Consider the following 25,682-nt stretch of genomic DNA (forward strand, 5'->3'; position numbering starts at 1 on the left):
ACATGGGTCCCGGCCCCCTAGTTTGGGAACCACTGTCCTACTAACCTGTCTGCCTGCTGGCTTCAATGCTTCCTCTCTCTGTGCATCTCCTTTGCCTCCTTCATTGCAGCCTGACTCACCACTGTCTTGTCTCACTACTCTCTATTTTGTTATGAGAACTTCTAGCAGCCATTCATAAACATCAATATCCTGCCAGGCAGGTTTGAATCTATGGGGCCTGGCGAGTGGCACAGTGGTCTAAGGCACTGCATCGCAGTGCTAGTTGTGCCACTAGAGGTCCAGGCTCTGTCGTGACCAGGAGACTCATGGGGCAGTGCACAATTGGCCCAGCATCGTCCGGGTTAGGGGAGGGTTTGGTCGGCAGGGATGTTCTTGTCCCATCGCACACTAGCGACTCCTGTGGCGGGCCAGGCGCAATGCACACTGACACGGTCACCAGGTGTATGGTGTTTCCTCCGACACATTGGTGCGGCTGGCTTCTGGGTTAAACGAACAGTGTGTCAAGAAGCAGTTCGGCTTGGCTGGATCGTGTTTCGGAGGACGCATAGCTCTCGACATTCGTCTATCCCGAGTCTGTACGGGAGTTGCAGCGAAGGGACAAGACTATAACTTGGGGAGAGAAAAGACGAGAATTTTTTTGGGGAATCTACATTTGCCCAACATTCTAGCTATCAATGTGACGTTTTGGTGGCACCTAATCAGTCAGTTCTGTACCTGCCTGGTTGAGTGGAAGTGTGGGGGGAATGAGCACGCCTGGCAACCCAACACATGAGGAAATAAAACTCAGTAGTCTGCCTGTAAATGAATTAGCAAAACCACTAAATTGTTCTAATATTTTCCAAATTAACATATTTGACCATTTTCTGTTCTCCTCTTTTAATTCAAGTACTTTTCAAGTACCAACTTGAGAAAATGTCAAATTTGAGGTATTTAAGTTCCAAATTCAAGCACCTCAAGCATCCTGTACAAAACCCTGCATTTTGTCACACAAATAATACATCTCCATCACACCCTTACCTTTCCGTTTTTCTCCTGCTCAGCCTCGTCCTTGGCCGTCTTCACTCGTGACTTCAAGGACTCGTATTGCAAGATGGCGGCCGCACCAAAGGAGCACCCTGTAAACTAACATGGAGTCAGACAAGCTTACCTTCCTTTTTCTTGGACTGCCCACCGTGCAGCTTTGTTCACTTGATAAACATTTACTTGTAAGTTACTTCTTATGGCCGGGGGCAGTATTGAGTAGTTTGGATGAATAAGGTGCCAAGAGTAAACTGCCTGCTACTCAGGCCCAGAAGCTAAGATATGCATATCATTAGTAGATGTGGATAGAAAAAACTCTGAAGTTTCTAAAACTGTTTGAATGATGTCTGTGAGTATAACAGAACTCACATGGCAGGCAAACACCTGAGAAAAAAATTCAACCAGGAAGTGGGAAATCTGAGGTTTGTAGGTTTTCAAGTCTTTGCCTATCCAATATACAGTGCAAAATTTGGTTCGATTGCACTTCCTAAGGCTTCCACTCGATGTCAACAGTCTTTAGAACCTTGTTTCAGGCTTCTACTGTGAAGGGGGAGAGAATAAGAACTGTTTGAGTCAGGTGTCTGGCAGAATGCCATGAGCTCAGTCTCGCCCATGAGAGTTAGCTGCGTTCCTTTCTAAATACAAAGGAATCGTCCGGTTGGAATATTATTGAAGATTTATGATAAAAACATCCTAAAGCTGGATTCTATACATCGTTTGACATGTTTCTACGAACTGTAATGAAACTGTCGACTGAACTAAGTGCCTGCCCCTTGTGAATTTGGATTTGTGAACTACGCGCAAACAAAAAGGAGGTATTTGGACATAAATTATGGACTTTATCGAACAAAACGTTTATTATGGAACTGGGATTCCTGGGAGTGCATTCCGATGATGATCATCAAAGGTAAGTGAATATTTATAATGCTATTTCTGACTTCTGTTGACTCCACAACATGGCGGGTATCTGTATGGCTTGTTTTGGTGCCTGAGCGCTGTAATCAGATTATTGCATGGAGTGCTTTTAAAAAAAAAAAATCTGACAAAGCGGTTGCATTAAGGAGAAGTTTATCTATAATTCCATGCATAACACGTATCTTTTATCAATGTTTCTTATGACTATTTCTGTAAATTGATGTGGGTCTCTGAAAAATCACCGGATGTTTTGGAAGCAAAACATTACTGAACATAACGCGCCAATGTAAACTGAGATTTTTGGATATAAATATGAACTTTATCGAACAAAACATACATGTATTGTGTAGCATGAAGTCCTATGAGTGTCATCTGATGAAGATCATCAAATGTTAGTGATTCATTTTCTCTATTTCTGCTTTTTGTGACTCCTCTCTTTGGCTGGAAAAATGGCTGTGTTTTTCTGTGACTAGGTGCTGACCTAACATAATCACATGGTAAACTTTCGTCGTGAAGCCTTTTTGAAATCAGACACTGTGGTGGGATTAACAACAATCTTTAAAATGGTGTATAATACTTGTATGTTTGAGGAATTTTAATTATGAGTATTTGGTTGTTTGAATTTGGCGCCCTGAAGCTTTCACTGGCTGTTGTCATATCGATCCCGTTAATGGGATTTCAGCCGTAAGAAGTTTTAAAGACATTTAAAACATGTGATACAGTTGAAGTCGGAAGTTTACGTACACTGTAGCCAAATACATTTTTCACAATTCCTGACATTTAATCCTAGTTTTAGGTCTGTTTTAGGTCAGTTAGGATCACCACTTTATTTTAAGAATGTGAAATGTCAGAATAACAGTAGAGATAATGCTTTTATTTCTTTCATCACATTCCCAGTGGGTCAGAAGTTTACATACACTCAATTAGTATTTGGTAGCAATGCCTTTAAATTGTTTAACTTGGGTCAAACGTTTTGGGTAGCCTTCCACAAGCTTTCCACAATAAGTTGGGTGAATTTTGGCCCATTCCTCCAGACAGAGCTGGTGTAACTGAGTCAGGTTTGTAGGCCTCCTTGCTCACACACACTTCTTCAGTTCTGACCACATATTTTCTATAGGATTGAGGTCAGGGCTTTGTGATGGCCACTCCAATACCTTGACTTTGTTGTCCTTAAGCCATTTTGCCATAACTTTGGAAGTATGCTTGGGGTCATTGTCCATTTGCGACCAAGCTTTAACCTCCTGACTGATGTCTTGAGATGTTTCTTCAATATAACCACACAATTTTTTTCCCTCATGATGCCATCTATTTTGTGAAGTGCACCAGTCCCCCCTGCAGCAAAGCACCCCCACAACATGATGCTGCCACCCCGTGCTTCACGAATGGGATGGTGTTCTTCAGCTTGCAAGCCTACCCCTTTTTCCTCCAAAGATAACGGTGGTCATTATGGCCAAACAGTTCTATTTTTGTTTCATCAGACCAGAGGACATTTCTCCAAAAAGTATGATCTTTGTCCTCATGTGCAGTTGCAAATCGTAGTCTGGCTTTTTTATGGTGATTTTGGAGCAGCGGCTTCTTCCTTGCTGAGCGGCCTTTCAGGTTATGTTGATATAGGACTTGTTTTACTGTGGATATAGATACTTTTGTACCTGTTTCCTCCAGCATCATCACAAGGTCCTTTGCTGTTGTTCTGGGATTGATTTGCACTTTTCACACCAAAGTACGTTCATCTCTAGGAGACAGAAGGAGTCTCCTTCCTGAGCGGTATGGCAGCTGCGTGGTCCCATGGTGTTTATACTTGCGTACTATTGTTTGTACAGATGAATGTGGTACCTTCAGGCATTTGGAAATTGCTCCCAAGGATGAACCAGACTTTTGGAGGTCTACAATTTTTTGGGATTTTCCCATGATGTCAATCAAAATACATCTACAGGTATACGCCAGGACAGCGGAGTCAATCACCACCTTCCGGAGACACCTGAAACCCCACCTCTTTCAGGAATACCTAGGATAGGATAAAGTAATCCTTCTCACCCCCCTGCTACCTTACTAGATTTAGATGCACTATTGTAAAGGGGCTGTTCCACTGGATGTCTTAAGGTGAACGCACCAATTTGTAAGTCGCTCTGGATAAGAGCGTCTGCTAAATGACTTAAATGTAAATGTATACCTCCAATTGACTCAAATTATGTAAATTAGCCTATCAGAAGCTTCTAAAGCCATGACATCATTTTTGGGAATTTTCCAAGCTGTTTAAAGGCACAGTCAACTTAGTTATTGTAAACTTCTGACCCACTGGATTTGTGATACAGTTGAAATATAAGTGAAATAATCTGTCTGTAAACAATTATTGGAAAAGTTACTTGTGTCATGCACAAAGTAGGTGTCCTAACCGACTTGCCAAAACTATAGTTTGTTAACAAGAAATTTGTGGAGTGGTTTAAAAAACTAGTTTTAATGACTCCAACCGAAGTGAAATGTAAACTTCCCGACTTCAACTGTATATGATTCGGTATGTTAAATATGAATACTCAATTAATACATATGAATCAAATGCATGAAAACTATAGAACGGTGACTTCCCATATGACCATTTTTGGGGAATAAAAAAGGCTAGAACCTACCCCTATTGTGAACATAAAGGGCTTGAACAGCTTCCCAGTACGCCTGGGGGCCGCGCCAGGGGGTGGGGGTCCTGATTTAGGGGGCACCGCTTTCCGAGACACCACCGCATCGGCAGCCTCAGAGGGGGGAGGGCCTGTTTCTTCTGGGATGACCCGGTCCCTCTTCCATGTCTCTGGTCTCCTTGCTTCTTTCCGGAAACCACACCTCTGCTGGGGGTGGAGGGTGAACCTTTAGAAGGGTACACAGGAAGACAACTTGTGAACACACATTGGTTGGGAACAGATGATCCATAGATCTACAGATTATGCGGATGTGTGGATGTTTTCATTAATCTTTTCCTTGGTTTCATCCAGATGAGTAGGTCATTGGTCACAGCTCATCGAACGCTGACGAAATGCGTTTTGCAAGAATACTATATCTCATTGTACTTCAGGTCTCTACTGCTGATGCACCCTCTTGACCTTAACACTGGCCACGCCCCCGTTTGGTAAGTTCCTGGCAGCCACAATGCGGATGAACGTTAAGACCTAGGGAAATAGTAATGGCGTCTTTTTGTAGGCACTAACTCTGCCATGGTTTGTTGGACAAAGCCTATGGGGAAATGAATGCCGTTTTTGGAGGGTTTTTGGAAAACACTGAGAATAATGTTTATGGTAAAACGAGTAAAGTCTGTGGTACACACAGGCTTAGGATATCTTATACATTTTGTTCTATGACATCAGCTAATATTACTTTTTGTGAATTTTGAAGCATTTATGTAATCAAAACAAGCACAAAGCACAAATTCTTCATAATTCATAAAAGGTTAACTGACTTGATTTTTTTAAAACAAAATCTCATACAACAAAACATATTCAGCGTTTATCCCAAAACATTTCCCCCATACGGATGAACGAACCAGAGGTAACACATTTCCCCCATACGGATGGCTGAACGAACCAGAGGTAACACATTTCCCCCATACGGATGAACGAACCAGAGGTAACACATTTCCCCCATACGGATGAACGAACCAGAGGTAACACATTTCCCCCATACGGATGGCTGAACGAACCAGAGGTAACACATTTCCCCCATACGGATGGCTGAACGAACCAGAGGTAACATTTCCCCCATACGGATGGCTGAACGAACCAGAGGTAACACATTTCCCCATACGGATGGCTGAACAGACCAGAGGTAACACATTTCCCCATACGGATGGCTGAACAGACCAGAGGTAACACATTTCCCCATACGGATGGCTGAACGAACCAGAGGTAACACATTTCCCCCATAACACGGATGAACGACCAGAGGTAACACATTTCCCCATACGGATGGCTGAACGAACCAGAGGTAACACATTTCCCCCATACGGATGGCTGAACGAACCAGAGGTAACACATTTCCCCCATACGGATGGCTGAACGAACCAGAGGTAATGGCACATTTCCCCCCCATACGGATGGCTGAACGAACCAGAGGTAACACATTTCCCCCATACGGATGGCTGAACCAGAGGTAACACATTTCCCCCCAGAGGATGGCTGAACACATTTCCCCCATACGGATGGCTGAACAGACCAGAGGTAACACATTTCCCCCATACGGATGGCTGAACGAACCAGAGGTAACACATTTCCCCCATACGGATGGCTGAACGAACCAGAGGTAACACATTTCCCCCATACGGATGGCTGAACGAACCAGAGGTAACACATTTCCCCCATACGGATGGCTGAACGAACCAGAGGTAACACATTTCCCCCATACGGATGGCTGAACGAACCAGAGGTAACACATTTCCCCCATACGGATGGCTGAACGAACCAGAGGTAACACATTTCCCCATACGGATGGCTGAACAGACCAGAGGTAACACATTTCCCCCATACGGATGAAGAGGTAACACATTTCCCCCATACGGATGGCTGACCAGAGGTAACACATTTCCCCCATACGGATGGCTGAACGAACCAGAGGTAACACATTTCCCCATACGGATGGCTGAACGAACCAGAGGTAACACATTTCCCCCATACGGATGGCTGAACAGACCAGAGGTAACACATTTCCCCATACGGATGGCTGAACGAACCAGAGGTAACCAGATGGTAACAGAGGTAACATTTCCCCATACGGATGGATGAACGAACCAGAGGTAACACATTTCCCCCATACGGATGGATGAACTGGATGGATGAACAGACCAGAGGTAACACATTTCCCCCATACGGATGGCTGAACGAACCAGAGGTAACACATTTCCCCCGGATGACGGATGGCTTTCCCCATACGGATGATGAACGAACCAGAGGTAACACATTTCCCCCATACGGATGGCTGAACGAACCAGAGGTAACACATTTCCCCATACGGATGGCTGAACGAACCAGAGGTAACACATTTCCCCATACGGATGGATGAACGAACCAGAGGTAACACATTTCCCCCATACGGATGGATGAACGAACCAGAGGTAACACATTTCCCCATACGGATGGCTGAACGACCAGAGGTAACACATTTCCCCCATTAGGATGGCTGAGGTAACACATTTCCCCCAGAGGATGAACACATTTCCCCCATTAGGATGGCTGAACGAACAGAGGTAACACATTTCCCCATTAGGATGGCTGAACGAACCAGAGGTAACACATTTCCCCATACGGATGGCTGAACAGACCAGAGGTAACACATTTCCCCCATACGGATGGCTGAACGAACCAGAGGTAACACATTTCCCCATACGGATGGATGAACGAACCAGAGGTAACACATTTCCCCATACGGATGGATGAACGAACCAGAGGTAACACATTTCCCCCCATAGGATGGCTGAACGAACCAGAGGTAACACATTTCCCCCATACGGATGGCTGAACGAACCAGAGGTAACACATTTGGATGAACCCAGAGGTACGGATGGGATGAACGAACCAGAGGTAACACATTTCCCCCATACGGATGGATGAACAGACCAGAGGTAACACATTTCCCCATACGGATGGATGAACGAACCAGAGGTAACACATTTCCCCATACGGATGGATGAACGCAACCAGAGGTAACACATTTCCCCCATTAGGATGGATGAACGAACCAGAGGTAACACATTTCCCCCATACGGATGGATGAACGAACCAGAGGTAACACATTTCCCCCATACGGATGGATGAACGAACCAGAGGTAACACATTTCCCCCATACGGATGGATGAACGAACCAGAGGTAACACATTTCCCCCATACGGATGGATGAACGAACCAGAGGTAACACATTTCCCCCATACGGATGGATGAACGAACCAGAGGTAACACATTTCCCCCATACGGATGGATGAACGAACCAGAGGTAACACATTTCCCCCATACGGATGGATGAACGAACCAGAGGTAACACATTTCCCCCATACGGATGGATGAACGAACCAGAGGTAACACATTTCCCCCATACGGATGGATGAACGAACCAGAGGTAACACATTTCCCCCATACGGATGAACGAACCAGAGGTAACACATTTCCCCCATACGGATGGATGAACGAACCAGAGGTAACACATTTCCCCCATTAGGATGGCTGAACGAACCAGAGGTAACACATTTCCCCCATTAGGATGGCTGAACGAACCAGAGGTAACACATTTCCCCCATAGGATGGCTGAACGAACCAGAGGTAACACATTTCCCCCATACGGATGGCTGAACGAACCAGAGGTAACACATTTCCCCCATACGGATGGCTGAACCAGAGGTACCAGGAGGTAACACATTTCCCCCATACGGATGGCTGAACGAACCAGAGGTAACACATTTCCCCCATACGGATGGCTGAACCAGAACCAGGATGGCTAACAGAGGTAACATTTCCCCCATACGGATGGCTGAACGAACCAGAGGTAACACATTTCCCCCATACGGATGGCTGAACGAACCAGAGGTAACACATTTCCCCCATACGGATGAACGAACCAGAGGTAACACATTTCCCCCATACGGATGGCTGAACGAACCAGAGGTAACACATTTCCGGGTTTTGGTACTACCAGCTGTGAGCTCTATAGCTGAGGTGCAAAAAGATGGCGGCCTCCATGCACTTACCACAAATTCCTAGTTTTGCCAAGTTTGCCATATTGTGCATTTCTCTCCGTTAGGGTAGCCTAGTGGTTAGAGTGTTGGACTAGTAACCGAAAGGTTGCAAGTTCAAATCCCCGAGCTGACAAGGTAAAAATCTGTCGTTCTGCCCCTGAACTGGCAGTTAACCCACTGTTCCTAGGCCGTCATTGAAAATAAAAATTTGTTCTTAACTGACTTGCCTGGTTAAATAAAGGTTAAAAAAAAAATGTTTAAAAAGGTGTATGTTAATTAGTAGAGTATACATGATGCCAATTTTATCTTCAAGACGCCAATAATTTCATCTATAAGTCTTTGCTAGGTAAAGCCCCACCTTATCTCAGCTCACTGGTCATCATAGCAACACCCACCCGTAGCACGCGCTCCAGCTGGTACATTGCACTGGTCATCCCCAAAGCCAAAAGTTACATTGGCCGCCTTTCCTTCCAGTTCTCTGCTACCAATGACTGGAACTAATTGCAAAAATCTCTGAAGCTGGAGTCTTATATCGCTCTCTAACTCTAAGCATCAGCTGTCTGAGCAGCTTACTGATCACTGTACCTGTACAGAGCCAATCTGTAAATAGCCCACCCGACTACCTCATCCCCATATTATTACTTACACTCTTGCTCTTTTGCACCCCAATATCTCTACTTGCACATTATCATCTGCACATCTATCACTCCAGTATTAATGCTAAATTGTAAATATTTTCACCTATAGGGCCTATTTATTGCCTACCTCCCTACTCTTCTACATTTGCACACACTGTACATAAATAGAAAAATCTTTATTTTGTGTTATTGACTGTACATTTGTTTATGTGTAACTCTGTGTTGTTTTTGTCACACTGCTTTGCTTTATCTTAGCTAGGTTGCAGTTGTAAATGAGAACTTGTTCTCAACTGGCCTACCTGCTGAAATAAACTGAAAGAATTTGAAAAAAAACCGATGCTGCGAGCCTTAGTTTAAAAACTGGGTGGATAGTGCTAAAACAAGGACCTCATATCTGAATTCTGTCAGTTTTTTGCACATTCACCATGGTCACCATGGAGTGGTGAGGAGGATTGTATAACTAACTAAAGAGTTTTGAAGTTGAGGGTGCAGTATTTCTGAAGTTTGGCAATGAGGACAAAAACTAGCATAGTTTAGCCAGGGAAAACGAGCTAAGGCCTACTGCGCATGTGCACCAGCTGGGCTAATTCAGGAGATGGATAGTCTTCTTTGGTATAATGGTGTTCCCAACAACTATGTTATGCTAACTAGCTAGCCAGAGGTTGCATAGCAACAGCATCAACTTCCGGTAGACAGGCAAAGAGCTAGTACGCTCAACTGAACTGAATCAACTAATAGTGTGTAGTATATACTCATTAAGTATGTAGAATACAGTATGTTAGTATTCGAACACAGCTTCCGTGTCTGGAAGCGAATTCACCATTCATATTCTGGTTTCAGATTAATTGAAGCATCATTCTAAGCTTTGTTTTTTACAATTGACAGTTACAGCTGATTTCGGGATTGTATATCGATTTGCTCACCTTAAATAATTATTCTGAGTTATTAGTTTCAGTCTCTGAATTGTTTAATCAAACTTTTCGTCGCCATCTCCTGATATCAAGCCATAAAAACTACAATCCATCTCCGTCCGAGTGTGAGGTAAGGGAAAAGTGGAAATGGTGGAAGCAGAAGTATCGTTTGAAGCTGAAAGCATGTCGAGTACAGTTGTCGAGAAAGATGAGTGGACAACAGTGAAGTCCAAGAATGGAACAAAAATCAAGTGATCTGAGTTATTAATTGTACTGCACTAGAGTCGAATAAACAACATATCTGCAGCCGATCAGCTTTTGGGCCTCCAAGACTTCACAGGCAGAAGCACTGCAAATACTTATTTTATTACATTTTTTCACTACAATTACTACTGTCGCCAGGAAATGTCCCGCCATCACCAAATCCTTCTGAGCCTGTGTAGGCACCTGACTTGAATTTTGTAATTGATAGTTTGAATTGATAAAAAAAAATATCTACTATTATTATAATTATATTTTGTATTTTTTTTACCCTGCATTTTTTCCTTTTGGGATCTTTATTACCCACCTGTACAGTATGATATATATATAATTTATCAATTCAAACTATCAATAACAAAATTCAAATCAGCCTACTTTTCTGTTTTAATCAGGTCCCCAGGTCACACAGACTCAGAAGGATTTTGTGATGGCGGGAGTCATTACTTTATTACATTGCTCAACATTTGTCCTAATTAGTTAAAGCAATGATTTTGTATCGCTCTCATTGTAGTTCGGCTGAATATTTTCCGCCATTTTTTTCAAATCTGAAAACGATGTGAAGCCACGCCCATAATGCTAAAGAATTGCATTTATGGGCCTTTTAAAGTATGGAAATAGTGTCCTCTGATTGTATACTTCATATTTTGGCAAACTTAGTACGACATCTGGGAACTTCTGGCATACTAACTATATCCATACTATGATAAATAAGCATACTATATACACAATTCACGTAACAAATAGTATGGTTAGTATAAGCATTCAACACAGCTAGAGACTCCTCCTCACCACTACTGCATTCTCTCTCCTTCTCAAAACCCATTGGAGGAGAAAGTCGGAGGGGCGGGATCTCTGGCTTTCTCATCCAATGGGTTTTGAGAAGGAGAGAGGAAGGGAGGTGTATGCAATTGAGATGTTGCAGATATTTCTTTGCGGTTTACCATTAATTTATTATTTTAACCATTAATTTATTCCTCAAAAAGCGTGGATACATAATAATAGCGTTGTGACGGACTTGGCCTATTTTGCAAAGCAATAACCAAACCTTCCATGCCAAATACAGTGAAGTGTCGTTATGCTGAATAGATTTGAATGCGACTGTCATTGGGCTTGTTCGACATCACAGCCGACAGTGTAGGAGACTGCCGACTGGATGATCTACAAATCACCATGCATCATAAATAACTACTCTGTAGGTCAGTCAGTCAGTGACCATTTACCCATTATTCATCATGGATTTGATGCTCTCGAACACGGCCAGTGTCATTCTAAATAAATGACGAGACAACCGTACAGCTTTGATATTGAACAAAGCTAAAATTGTAGCAATAGTATTTACACACTTAACTACCGCAATTAATGCAGTAAAGTTATCTAAAAATTACAGTCAGAAGATGGTTAGGTAACCAGTGCAACAACCAATGTCGTAACTTCGTTGTTGTTCGCAACAATGTTCCAACGTGAATATATCGCGTAACCGGCTCTCTCCATTGCTCACCTGCTACCTCTCGAAACTGTGGAAACAGAATTTATACATTCTGTTTTGGTCCATTTGACAAAATATCCTCTCCACGCCATTTTATGACCCCAACCGAACGTCGCACAACGGTCACTGCCGGGTTGGGATAAAGATTCTATGCTTACCGAGATTACAGACAGTCTAGCCTACGTTCGACCGTAGCGGAGAAGGGTAGGTTATCTTAGAATTCTAGAATATCTTCGTTCGGATTCAGTGCTGAGTAAGTTGGTCTATGTTGAACAGAGAGCTACACTTTACAGTATAATTAATTTTCTGCGTGTAGAAATCAGATATGTGCAAATGTGAAATCTTTGTGCATTTCCCCCAAAACATAGGAAAACAGAACTGAGAGTAGTAGACTGTCTAACCACCTCATGTTAATAATATTTATAATATTTTACTGCCCCCTAGTGGAAAATGTTCTAACAACTGTGCAACATCTGGCTGAGGACCAAAGATATGTGAGAAAGAGAGGGGGGAGGAAGGGAAAATGTATAGGCTTTATTCATAGGATCACCAGGAGAGGAGTGTTGTCTCGACTGAGACGAGGTTAAGAGTATCGACCGCCCTGGGCTTGATTATTGCCACCTGGACAGACTCCACAAAGTTTTCACAAAGCTTGCCAAAGATCCCAGAAATAGGTAGGCGAAAGAAGGTGGAATTTACCTCTAGAATAGCTGCACTGCAGTCTTTGAAAAAAGGAACTGCCCCACACCATTGTGCCGCCCCACAACTTGCACATCACATGCTTGACTTGCACAGAGCTTGCTACTGTAACTAACTGTACATTGCATCCTTTCACTCTGCTAACCTTTATTGTACCCCATTTAGTATTAGTTTGTTGTGGACAGGAAAGAGAATAGGGAGAGAACAAGAACATACGAGGCAATTGAGAGGGGGAAAGACACAGGAAAGAAAGACGATAGGAGTTGATGTTGGAACGTTGTTGTGTTTGGAAACGAATCGGACAGATACAAAAGAGAAAGTGAGATACTTTAGGACAGAGACAATGAGAGAGGAAAATGAAAAACAGAAAGCGAGGGGTAGAGAGAGATAAGAGTCTAACTTTGCCAGAGAGTGTAAACCCCAAGGACACGCTGCCAAGTTAGATGATATTCTGCAGGTCTAGGTCTGAAGAGAGGAGAGGGAAAGAGGCGAGATGGTGAGGGAAGAGGAGAGAAGGTACAGGGGAGGAGAAACGACAGAAAGTGGAGAAGTCAAGATGGAAAGGAGAAGAAGAAAAGAACAGAGGGCATAAATATTTGAGAGGCCCCAGAAGTAGACTTAGGTAAAAGCTGTTGGTGGTTTAGGGTTGGCTGTTAAACTCTATTAAGCATGCATGATTACATTAGTGCAGTGGTTCTCAAACCTCTCCTCAGGGACCCCCGGCCATTCCATGTATTTGATCTATTCTACAGCTATTCTGATTCAACTTGGCAACTAATCATCAAGCCCTTCAATAGGTGAATCAGGTGAGCTCGTCCAGAGCTACAACAAAATTGTGAACCATCCCCCCGAAGAGAGGTTTGAGAACCACTGCATTACTATACCGCACAAGTCTGCTCAACCCTTCAGCACTGCAACAACAGACACACACACTCTCTTTCACTCTCTCTCCCCCTGTGGTGGAAAAGTCTGTAGAGGACTCTGGGTTCCTCCCTGATCGATACAGTGCATTTTTCCCAGCAGTGGTCTGGTGTCTTCTTTCAGGTCCTCTTATCGATCTGCCATGAACAGACGCCAACCAGGGTCCTCTTCTGTCTGCATAAGGGCAGGCAATGGCATCAGTCATGTGACAGGAAGTGTCTTGTCTGGGTGTGTCTCTGTGGCTGCATTTAAACAGGTAACCCAATTCTATTATTTTTCCCAACTATTGGAAAAAATATCTGATTTGTCAAAAGGCCAATTTAGTGGCTAAAGATCAAAAATAGTCTGCCTGTATAAACACAGCCTGTGTATCTGGAATGGATGGATATAACTTGCCACCACTTCTATCTCTAGCTTCTTTCTCTCCCTCACATCCCAATAATCGGTGGCTAGTTTGAAGGTCAGGGAGGGTATCAAATCAAATCTTATTTGTCACATGGTCGAGTATGTTTATTAAAATAATATATATATTTCACCTTTATTTAACCAGGTCAGCTAGTTGAGAACAAGTTCTCATTTGCAACAACTTGGCCAAGATAAAGCAAAGCAGTTCGACACATACAACAACACAGAGATACACATGGAATAAGCAAACATACAGTCAATAATACAGTAGAAAAAAAGTATATATACAGTATGTAAATACAACAGCTGTAGGTAGACCTTTCCATGAAATGCTGACTTAAGACCCCTTAACCAACAATGCAGAGTTTTAAAAAAGCAAGTAAGAAAAATGTGCTGAGTAATCTAAAGGAAAAATAGTAACACAATAAAATAACAATAACAAGGCTACAGTATATAGAAGGGGTACGGGTACTGGTACCGAGTCAATGTGCAGGGCTACGGATTAGTTGAGGTAATATGTACATGTAGGAAGGGGTACATAGATAATAAAAATAGAGTAGCAGCAGTGTGTGTGTAGCATCAATATACATGTGTGTGTGTCCGTGTGTGGATGCTCTCGATGTTGCAGCTGTAGAACCTTTTGAGGATCTTTTAGTTTTCTGAGGGGGAAATAGGCTTTGTTGTGCCCTCTTCACGACTGTGTTGGTGTGTTTGGACCCTGATAGGTCCTTAGTGATTTGGACACCAAGGAACTTGAAGCTCTCAACCTGCTCCACTAAAGCCCCGTCGATGCGAATGGGGGCGTGCTCGGCCCTCCTTTTCCTGTATTTCACGATCAGCTCCCATGTCTTGATCACGTTGAGGGAGAGGTTGTTGTCCTGGCACCACACTGCCAGGTCTCTGACCCCCTCCCTATAGGCTGTCTTATCGTCGTCATTGGTGATCAGGCCTACCACCGTCGTGTCGTCGGCAAACTTAATGATAATGTTGGAGTTGTGCCTGGCATGCAGTCGTGGGTGAACAGGAAGTACAGGAGGGGACTGAGCACGCACCCCTGGGGAGCTCCAGTGTTGAGGATCAGTGTGGCAGATGTGTTGCTATCTACCCTCACCACCTGGGGGCGGCCTGTCAGGAAGTCCAGGATCCAGTTGCAGAGGGAGGTGTTTAGTCCCAGGATCCTTAGCTTATGTTGGAGTTGTGCTTGGCCAGGAGGCCAAGGGGACTAAGCACACACCCCTGAGGGGCCCCCGTGTTGAGGGTTAGTGTGGCGGATGTGTTGTTGCCTACCCTTACCACCTCGGGGCAGCCCGTCAGGAAGTCCAGGATCCAGATGCAGAGGGAAGTGTTCAGTCCCAGGGTCCTTAGCTTAGTGATGAGCAATGAGGGTACTATGGTGTTGAACGCTGAATAGTATTCTAACGTAGGTGGGAATGGGCATTGTGTGAGTGCAATAGAGATTGCATTGTCTGTGGATCTGTTCGGGCGGTATGCGAATCTGAGTGGGTCCAGGGTTTCTGGGATGGTGGTGTTGATGTGAGCCATGACTTTCAAAGCATTTCATTTCTATAGATGTGAGTGCTACAGGGCGGTAGTCATTTAGGCAGGTTACCGTGGCATTCTTGGGCACAGGGACTATGGTGGTCTGCTTGAAACATGTAGGTATTAGAGAGGTTGAAAATATTAGTGAAGACACTTGTCAGATGGTCAGCGCATGCTCTGAGTACGCGTCATGGTAATCCATCTGGCCCTGCAGCCTTGTGAATGTTAACCTGTTTAAAGGTCTTACTCACATCGGCTACGGAGAGCATGATGACACAGTCGTCCGGAACAGCTGGTGCTTTCATGCATGGTTCAGTTTTGCTTGCCTCGAAGCGAGCATAGAAAGCAATTAGCTTGTCTGGTAGGCTCTGCGTCACTGGGCAGCTAGGGGATGGGTTTCCCTTTGTAATCCATGATAGTTTGCAAGCCCTGCCACATCCGAAGAGCGTCAGAGTATTAGGATTTGATCTTAGTCCTGTATTGTCGCTTTGCCTGTTTGATGGTTCATCTGATTAGTGTCCCGCTCCTTGAAAGCAGCAGGTCTAGCCTTTAGCGCAGTGTGGATGTTACCTGTAAACCATTACTTCTGGTTGGGATAGGTCACTGTGGGGGGGGATGTCGTCGATGCACTTATTAATGAAGCCGGTGACAGATGTGGTATACTCTTCAATGCCATCGGATGAATCCCAGAACATATTCCAGTATGTGCTAGTGAAACAGTTCTGTAGCTTAGCATCCGCTTCATTGGACCACTTCCGTATTGAGCGGTACTTCCTGATACCGCCCACCACCATACTGACAGACACTCCCACCCACCACCAGACTGACAGACACTCCCACCCACCACCAGACTGACAGACACTCCCACCCACCACCAGACTGACAGACATTCCCACCCACCACCAGACTGACAGACACTCCCACCCACCACCAGACTGACAGACATTCCCACCCACCACCAGACTGACAGACACTCCCACCCACCACCAGACTGACAGACACTCCCACCCACCACCAGACTGACAGACACTCCCACCCACCACCAGACACTCTCACCCACCACCAGACTGACAGACACTCCCACCCACCACCAGACTGACAGACACTCCCACCCACCACCAGACTGACAGACACTCCCACCCACCACCATACTGACAGACACTCCCACCTTCCACCAGACTGACAGAAACTCCCACCCAAGACCCAAGTTCAATAAAGGCTGTGTGTCCCTTGCCTTGAGGCCAGTCTGTTTGGCGTGACAATGACCACAGGAGGCAGATCCGGAACAACTGTGTTCCATCTACTGTTTCACTAACTCCCCACCCTTTTCAAGAGTTTGTCCATTACTATGGTAACGGGTGATGATGTCCAGTAACAGACAGTGTTAGTAGTTCATTATGTGCGTCATGTGAATCCTATGCACCAACCTGGACCTATTCACAACATACGACATTGTTAATCCATATCTTCCTGAACTTTTCTTGCTTTGGATCAGGCTCTTTTTGCATTATTCTGCACCAATCTACATACTAAACCAATTTCTTTCATGCAAATAATATATTTGTATGTATATTTTATACAGGGCTCCGGGCAGCCGAGCGGAAATGGAGGAAAACTCGCCTCCCTGCAGACCTGGCATCCTTTCACTCCCTCCTCTCTACATTTTCCTCCTCTGTCTCTGCTGCTAAAGCCACTTTCTACCACTCTAAATTCCAAGCATCTGCCTCTAACCCTAGGAAGCTCTTTGCCACCTTCTCCTCCCTCTTGAATCCTCCTCCCCCCCCCCTCCTCCCTCTCTGCAGATGACTTCGTCAACCATTTTGAAAAGAAGGTCGACGACATCCGATCCTCGTTTGCTAAGTCAAACGACACCGCTGGTTCTGCTCACACTGCCCTACCCTGTGCTCTGACCTCTTTCTCCCCTCTCTCTCCAGATGACATCTCGCGTCTTGTGACGGCCGGCCGCCCAACAACCTGCCCGCTTGACCCTATCCCCTCCTCTCTTCTCCAGACCATCTCCGGTGACCTTCTCCCTTACCTCACCTCGCTCATCAACTCATCCCTGACCGCTGGCTACGTCCCTCCCGTCTTCAAGAGAGCGAGAGTTGCACCCCTTCTGAAAAAACCTACACTCGATCCCTCCGATGTCAACAACTACAGACCAGTATCCCTTCTTTCTTTTCTCTCCAAAACTCTTGAACGTGCCGTCCTTGGCCAGCTCTCCCGCTATCTCTCTCAGAATGACCTTCTTGATCCAAATCAGTCAGGTTTCAAGACTAGTCATTCAACTGAGACTGCTCTTCTCTGTATCACGGAGGCGCTCCGCACTGCTAAAGCTAACTCTCTCTCCTCTGCTCTCATCCTTCTAGACCTATCGGCTGCCTTCGATACTGTGAACCATCAGATCCTCCTCTCCACCCTCTCCGAGTTGGGCATCTCCGGCGCGGCCCACGCTTGGATTGCGTCCTACCTGACAGGTCGCTCCTACCAGGTGGCGTGGCGAGAATCCGTCTCCTCACCACGTGCTCTCACCACTGGTGTCCCCAGGGCTCTGTTCTAGGCCCTCTCCTATTCTCGCTATACACCAAGTCACTTGGCTCTGTCATAACCTCACATGGTCTCTCCTATCATTGCTATGCAGACGACACACAATTAATCTTCTCCTTTCCCCTTCTGACGACCAGGTGGCGAATCGCATCTCTGCATGTCTGGCAGACATATCAGTGTGGATGACGGATCATCACCTCAAGCTGAACCTCGGCAAGACGGAGCTGCTCTTCCTCCCGGGAAGGACTGCCCGTTCCATGATCTCGCCATCACGGTTGACAACTCCATTGTGTCCTCGTCCCAGAGCGCTAAGAACCTTGGCGTGATCCTGGACAACACCCTGTCGTTCTCAAATAACATCAAGGCGGTGGCCCGTTCCTGTAGGTTCATGCTCTACAACATCCGCAGAGTACGACCCTGCCTCACACAGGAAGCGGCGCAGGTCCTAATCCAGGCACTTGTCATCTCCCGTCTGGATTACTGCAACTCGCTGTTGGCTGGGCTCCCTGCCTGTGCCATTAAACCCCTACAACTCATCCAGAACGCCGCAGCCCGTCTGGTGTTCAACCTTCCCAAGTTCTCTCACGTCACCCCGCTCCTCCGCTCTCTCCACTGGCTTCCAGTTGAAGCTCGCATCCGCTACAAGACCATGGTGCTTGCCTACGGAGCTGTGAGGGGAACGGCACCTCACTACCTCCAGGCTCTGATCAGGCCCTACACCCAAACAAGGGCACTGCGTTCATCCACCTCTGGCCTGCTCGCCTCCCTACCACTGAGGAAGTACAGTTCCCGCTCAGCCCAGTCAAAACTGTTCGCTGCTCTGGCCCCCAATGGTGGAACAAACTCCTCACGACGCCAGGACAGCGGAGTCAATCACCACCTTCCGGAGACACCTGAAACCCCACCTCTTTAAGGAATACCTAGGATAGGATAAAGTAATCCTTCTCCCCCCCCCCTTAAAAGACCTAGATGCACTATTGTAAAGTGGCTGTTCCACTGGATGTCATAAGGTGAAAGCACCAATTTGTAAGTCGCTCTGGATAAGAGCGTCTGCTAAATGACTTAAATGTAATGTAAATGTAATGAACAACAATGTAACAGATTTTTACTGAGTTACAGTTTATATAAGGAAATCAGTCAATTGAACTAAATACATTAGGCCATAATCTATGGATTTCATGACTGGGCAGGGGTGCAGCCATGGGGAAGCCAGGCCCAGCCAATCAGAATGAGTTTTTCCCCACAACAGGGTTTTATTACTGACAGAAATAATCTGAGAGAAATCAACTTTTTGTGTGTATGGAATATTTCAGGGATTTTTTTTTATTTCAGCTCACTATTTCTAAAATATTGTAGACTGAATATTCACAGTTAAAACGAAGACTTGTTCCCTTTTAAAAATGTGTTAATCCAACACTTTACATGATGCGTTTATATTTTTGTTCAGTGTACATAAAATGAAGGGTCTGTAGTCAAAGACTGATGCCCTGTTGAGTTTGATTTGGCCATCTATTTCAGCAGTCTGGAAATAAAATTATTTTTATACCATCAGGAAACACAATCTGTTATCCTAGTGTCCTAACAGAGAGCTGACTAGATGGTTTCTCAGACTTTGATCAATGAGCCGGTTAGGTAATACCTCACGTGGTGACTCGTTTTAATACATGTACTGAATAAATAAAGATCTTGAGGGATAGCTGATGTGTATGGCTACTTCAGAAGTCCCGAGTTGGTCTTGTTGTTGAGCCTGTAGTGGGCAGAGGTCGGAAAGGTAGATCCAACCAATTAGACCAGAGAATGTGGATTACGTAAAAGGAAAAAGATGAATTGTAAAAATAAAATGTAAACACTGCGGTACAGTGCACTGGAAGAGATCCCTGCACACACATTAGACTAATGTTCTTTCAGGGTGGGAAGTGGGGTCAAGAGGGGGTTAAAGGTCACACATTGATAAACTGTGCGGTACATTTATCCGCTAATAGTTTTTGCATTTCAGTGCTATGTTACTGTTGAGTAATGGGGACCATAGACTTGAGACAATGTTATTGATCCTCATTCATCAAATATTGATATCTTTCTGACAAAACGTTCTCTTTTGCTAGGCTATTAATTGACTAACGTTGTCATAAATGCATCATCTGTCATTCAAGACGGATCACATAGAGACAGGTCAACTAAAGACTTCCTGTTCCTAGCAGATGACTGTAGTAAGACAGTGTTCTAACAGGATAAGGATAGGATCCAAAGCAAAGGAAATGCATATCAACAGAGGAAGGGGTTCAGTTGATGGCTGAAATACGTAAATAAAACACCTTAGGATATTTTAGGCTTACTGTAATTATTCAATTTCCATATAGCAATATTCCTTCAAGATGAAAAATGTATTTTTACTGATTATAAAGTCATAGTCGACAAACAGCAAAATCAAAGACATGCTTAAATATGTATTACATTGTTTGGTTATAATTTCGGACCATTTGAATAAAGATAAATACCACTGCAAAACTGAAGATGATTTTGCATTCTCTCGCAGGGTTACATTTGAAAATATATTATCACAGGTGCAATGGGTGCTAAACATGGTGATGTAAACCTTTTGGAACAAAAGAACCAGAAGTGTCATGTCCACACAGCAAGCCTTCGGTCATGGTCAGGTGCGGACTGGGACCATACAGTGGCTTTGGCCTTTCTAATTCACCAGCCCTTTTTACCACCGGCCCCAACTATTAGCCAGATAATGATAATTTTGCACATCTGACAGGTCATGGTGGCCCCGAACATCACCTTTGTAAATGAATCCTGAGCAGAGAAAAAACAACATGCATCAAAGTTTATTTATAAATGTATTTATTTGACAGAGACGATGCAAATGAATGAACATTTCTGTAAATGTGCTAGATTTAGCCAGCTGTCTAGTTTTCATCTGTTGTCCCTAGGACTAGGATAGATAGTCCCTAGGAAGATAGATAAAAACATTTAGAATCACTCACTTTTCACACACACTAAAAAAGCAAGTTAAAAATTATTTGAATAACAAATAATAATTGTCAAAAAGAAAACACAGTAAAATACTAACAATTAAGTAGTAGAAAATACAAAAACTATGAAATATTACAAACAGCAAACATAAAAGGTTAATAAAAGTGTATACAATCTTGCTGTTCCTTAAACCACCTTTTCACTTATTGTGTGAGCTCACAAACACTACCCACACATTTTACGTTTTCACTTATTGTGTAAGCTCATAAACACTACCCACACATTTTACGTTTTCACTTATTGTGTAAGCTCATAAACACTACCCACACATTTTACGTTTTCACTTATTGTGTAAACTCACAAACACTAGCCACACATTTTACGTTTTCACTTATTGTGTGAGCTCACAAACACTAGCCACACATTTTACGTTTTCACTTATTGTGTGAACTCACAAACACTAGCCACACATTTTACGTTTTCACTTATTGTGTGAACTCACAAACACTAGCCACACATTTTACGTTTTCGCGAAGTTGGTTCCAGTGATGAACAGCTTTTACAGAAAATGCCGACTGTGCAAGTGTTGTTCTTCACACTGGAACCTCCAGTTCCCATTCACTTCTCCGCCAGTATGTGAACCTATAGTTTGAATACTTAATGTTGTGGAGCAAGTCCATGTTAGAGGCAAGCCATGCAGAAGTGGGATGCAGGGTGCCATGTTGCTGAAATGAATGGGCCAAAACTGGAAGATTAAAAAAGGCAGCGAAAGCAAAGACCAGCAGGATAACATAACCGAAGATAGGGGAAGAGGGAGGTGTTTTAGCTAATTGCGTTATCACAAGAAATGTTTCACAGAAATTAATTTTGTTGCATACATTTACAATTCATTAGCTCTTGCATGTAAAAAGTATTTCCTTGCAATATATTGTTTTGTTATCAATTCTTTGGGTTTCATGTTTGGTTTTCAGTAGCTAGTTTTCCATCCAATTAGCAACAGATTTTCATACATAAAGAAAATCTGATAATGTTCCCATCATGGAGTGTTCCACCAAACGGACTTGTTGCACATAAAAATCATTGCGTGATGAAGTCGTGCACACAAAATATACTTTTTTTTGCACGTGTTTCCATCGCATTTTCAACCCTACCAACAGTTTTGTCACAAACTTTTGCATTATATAGTAAATGTGTCTACTCTGGTCTTGACACGTGTGCTCTATCCAACAGCTCTCAGATACAGTGTGGATAGACTGTGGGTAGGTTAGTCTACAATATTTGTACTTGTCAAGCATCGATCACCATGTCACCAGAATCAGACCCTCGTTATTTATTGGAAAGGTGCATCAAGATCACAGTGCACTTTCACCATCCTGTGAAGTTCGTCATAATTTATTTAATCTGTAGCCAAATAAACTGTAAGGTTTCCCGAGTCATAGTGGGAGGACCACACACCATATCATAGTGGGAGGACCACACACCATATCATAGTGGGAGGACCACACACCATATCATAGTGGGAGGACCACACACCATATCATAGTGGGAGGACCACACACCATATCATCGTGTGACTTTGATATGCTGATTTTTATATCAATATTCGCTCATAAATGCGTTTCAAACGCCATTTCTCGCATAATGAATATCACCAACACAAAAAGATCCCACCATGTCCGACGAACAAATTATCTGTCAGCATTTATAAAATTGTACCGAAACGTCCTGTTTCCATCACAGCTGTCATGATTTAAAAAAGTCAGTATGACTTTACTCGCATAAAAACTGTCAGGAAACGTGGTTACTATCATAATTTTTGCAATATGAAATCATTTTGTTCTAGACTTCAGAAGTTGTGCGTAATATTTAATGGCACAAAAGTAACTCACTTACTAGAGAATTGCACCATATAATAACACTATTACTCTAATAGAGGTGTTTAAAGCAGCAATCCTAATTGAAACATTAACAAAGTGCAGTCCCCGCCACAGTTTCGTTAAAAAGCTGAGGGATGGTGCTGCAGAAATGCAACCACTCTCAAATCCATAGACTAAACTGCTAAGGACTGACCATCCATGATATCAAAATTATAGGTTTAACAATGTTTTTAGACTATACAGTGTTTGTTTACATTTACTTTGAACAATGTGGAGTTTTCTTACATGTGAAACTGCAATTAGATGTTCACTTTCACATGTAAATTGCCAAGTTGACATGTGAAAAACAATCATATCTAAAAATCTAATTTGCAGTTTAATATGTGAAAAACTTTCACATGCGGAATTGGGATTTTTACATGTTGTTTTCTTACACAGTGAACGTGCAAATTAAAAATTTTCCCACATGTGAAACAGCACATTTTACATGTTTTTTTGTTGTTGTTGTTGTAAGGGTTGGACTTGCATTTTCTGAAGCCTTCTAACCAAAAGTATGATACAAATACATTCGCTGAATGTGCTCCCATACTGCACATTGATTAGCCCCATTGCAGACTATGTTGATTTTTAGCATATATTGTTGTTCATACACCGCAAATGAGGAGGGGGTAGCATATCTGCAGCTTGCTGGCATTGTTAAACTACTCCACTTTCTGAGATAAGTATTTTAAACCTCATCCATCTTCTTTATTTTATAAACCTCCATACTTCCGCGGAACTGCAGGATATACTTGAGGGAACAGTTTCTGACTGATGGCTGGCCTGCAGTATCCTATGGCAGGTTATACTATTCCAGCCTGCAGCAAAATATACCCTAGCTCGGCTCTTCTCATTGCCTCTCTCTCTCTCTCTCTCTCTCTCTCTCTCTCTCTCTCTCTCTCGCTCTTTCTCACTCAGACGCACACACTCACACCTGAACCCCCGCCCATTCAGTCATTAAACAGAAGCACAACACAGACACGCCAAAATAGCTACCGTGTTTACAGCGTTTCTAACAGATCTTAACTGTTTATCGATCTGACTTCAGCTCAGCATCCCGCTCCGCTGCTGTCCCTGCTGCCCCATCTGAAGAGGCGGAAGGAAGGAAGGCGCAACCCGACCAGGCACATTCACATCGAAGCAGTACCTCCAACTTGCCCACTGACCAGCTCTTATTTGCAGTGAAACATGAGTGATAAAGATAAAAACACCGGTAAGAAACTTTTATGTGCTTTTATTTGTTTCGTTCTATCTGCGAAGGTGCCGTGGATCAAGGCTATTGCAGTGTGTGTGTGTGTGTGTGTGTGTGTGTGAGTGAATCTAGAAGCGAGGAGCTTCTGTGAGTGGGGTGGACTGCGGTAGTCGAAATCCTCAACTCCCACTTTTCTGTATTTTTAGGTCCATTGCAGTATGGTGCTTTGCGCGTAGTCTAGACTATGGTGTATGTGCCTTTCCGCGTAAAGAGCCAAGGAAGTTGTGCGTCCTGGGCGGGCAGTGATTATACCCCCGACAGTTTCTTGGTGCAGCGCTTTGTTGGGCAATGAAACCGGAATGATTAAGAACAAGCGAGCCGGTGGCCAGACTCACTCGGTAAATGATTTACTATGTGATGCTATCGCGCACGAGATGTGGATGTTGTGATGCTGCGCTCTCCGACAATCATAACCAAAAATGTATATGTTTAAAATGTTTCATCTCTGTCAAAAGTGGAAATGTTTTCTATATTTTTTGTAAATATTTTTTGTAAATGTGGGCATTTCACGTTACTGTTGTACAGAAGATAAATGCATTTATCTCTCCCTTGAGCGCTTCGTCATGTCAAGAGGAGAGGAAAAGCGCTTGCTGATCACTTTTTTTTCCGGCGCGAGATAAATGTGCTGTTCCTAGTGTCTCGAGCTCCCTGATCACATCAGCATGCGCATAGTGGCGGAATCGTTGTTGCAGGAACAAGTGCCTAGTCTGCCAAATTTCCCGACAAGGGTTAGGGCACCGAACACCCGATTAAAATCGAGTTTATTTATAACCCCAGGACTTTTCCTATCCCATTTTGTTTCAATCTTTTCTTGTAAATTAGTTGATAGTGTAGCATAGCCAATATAGTCATGAGGGCAGGGCACTTAAACCATCACGTACTCTGCATGTAGATGACATGTACTCTCTGCATGTAGATTACATGTACTCAATGCAACTATCTTTTAAGCATAGCAGTTGGCACGACACATGCTTATTTACAGTACATGTAACATGCTTTATATAAAAAAAACTCTTGAATATTAAGTAGTATATCCTATTGCATTCACAAATGCCCACCATCATGCCCATAGAATAACACATTCATAAATATGCGTATACCCTGTACAGGCAGTATTCATGCGCCAAATGTATTTAGGCCTATACAGTAAGACACGTGGATGTGTTATGTACTCAAACGGGCTTTCTCACAGACTTACTTACATATTCCATATAATATTCCCTATCTGTACTTGCTCACTAAAACATGAGTCAAAACAAACCATGTTTTTTTTTACATTACATGACATGAATGACACAGACTGTATTCACGATCACATTACAGCCATCCAATACGATATCAATACTCTCTTACCTCTGTAACACCACTGTCTCCTAAAACTCACTCACATCTATTCATATTCATTGTTCAGGCTGTGGCCCAGGAGTAATGAAACATTTATAGACGAGTCAGAACTACTTTTCTTTGCGCAAGGAGACAGAGTGTATTTTTGTTTG

General features: G+C 43.6%; 2 protein-coding genes across 2 annotated transcripts in view; one reads left to right on the plus strand and one right to left on the minus strand.

Moving 5' to 3' along the window:
* Positions 1–12,068, minus strand: part of LOC115103349 (presenilin-associated rhomboid-like protein A, mitochondrial) — a 23,572-nt gene extending 11,504 nt beyond the window's left edge. The window contains exons 1-3 of the mRNA XM_029624238.2: positions 11,941–12,068; positions 4,560–4,788; positions 1,018–1,122 (exon numbers count right to left, since the gene is read on the minus strand). Of these exons, the coding sequence (XP_029480098.2) occupies positions 1,018–1,122; positions 4,560–4,788; positions 11,941–12,020 (414 nt within the window). The 5' untranslated portion in view covers positions 12,021–12,068. The remainder of the gene's footprint in view (positions 1–1,017; positions 1,123–4,559; positions 4,789–11,940) is intronic.
* An 11,812-nt stretch (positions 12,069–23,880) lies between these two features.
* LOC115101600 (fibroblast growth factor 12) overlaps positions 23,881–25,682 on the plus strand; it is a 91,444-nt gene continuing 89,642 nt past the window's right edge. Inside the window, exon 1 of the mRNA XM_065005935.1 lies at positions 23,881–24,147. Coding sequence (XP_064862007.1) covers positions 24,123–24,147 — 25 coding nt within the window. The 5' untranslated portion in view covers positions 23,881–24,122. The remainder of the gene's footprint in view (positions 24,148–25,682) is intronic.

The sequence above is a fragment of the Oncorhynchus nerka genome, linkage group LG20 (assembly GCF_034236695.1).
Source record: "Oncorhynchus nerka isolate Pitt River linkage group LG20, Oner_Uvic_2.0, whole genome shotgun sequence".
In the NCBI taxonomy this organism is placed as follows: Eukaryota; Metazoa; Chordata; class Actinopteri; order Salmoniformes; family Salmonidae; genus Oncorhynchus; species Oncorhynchus nerka.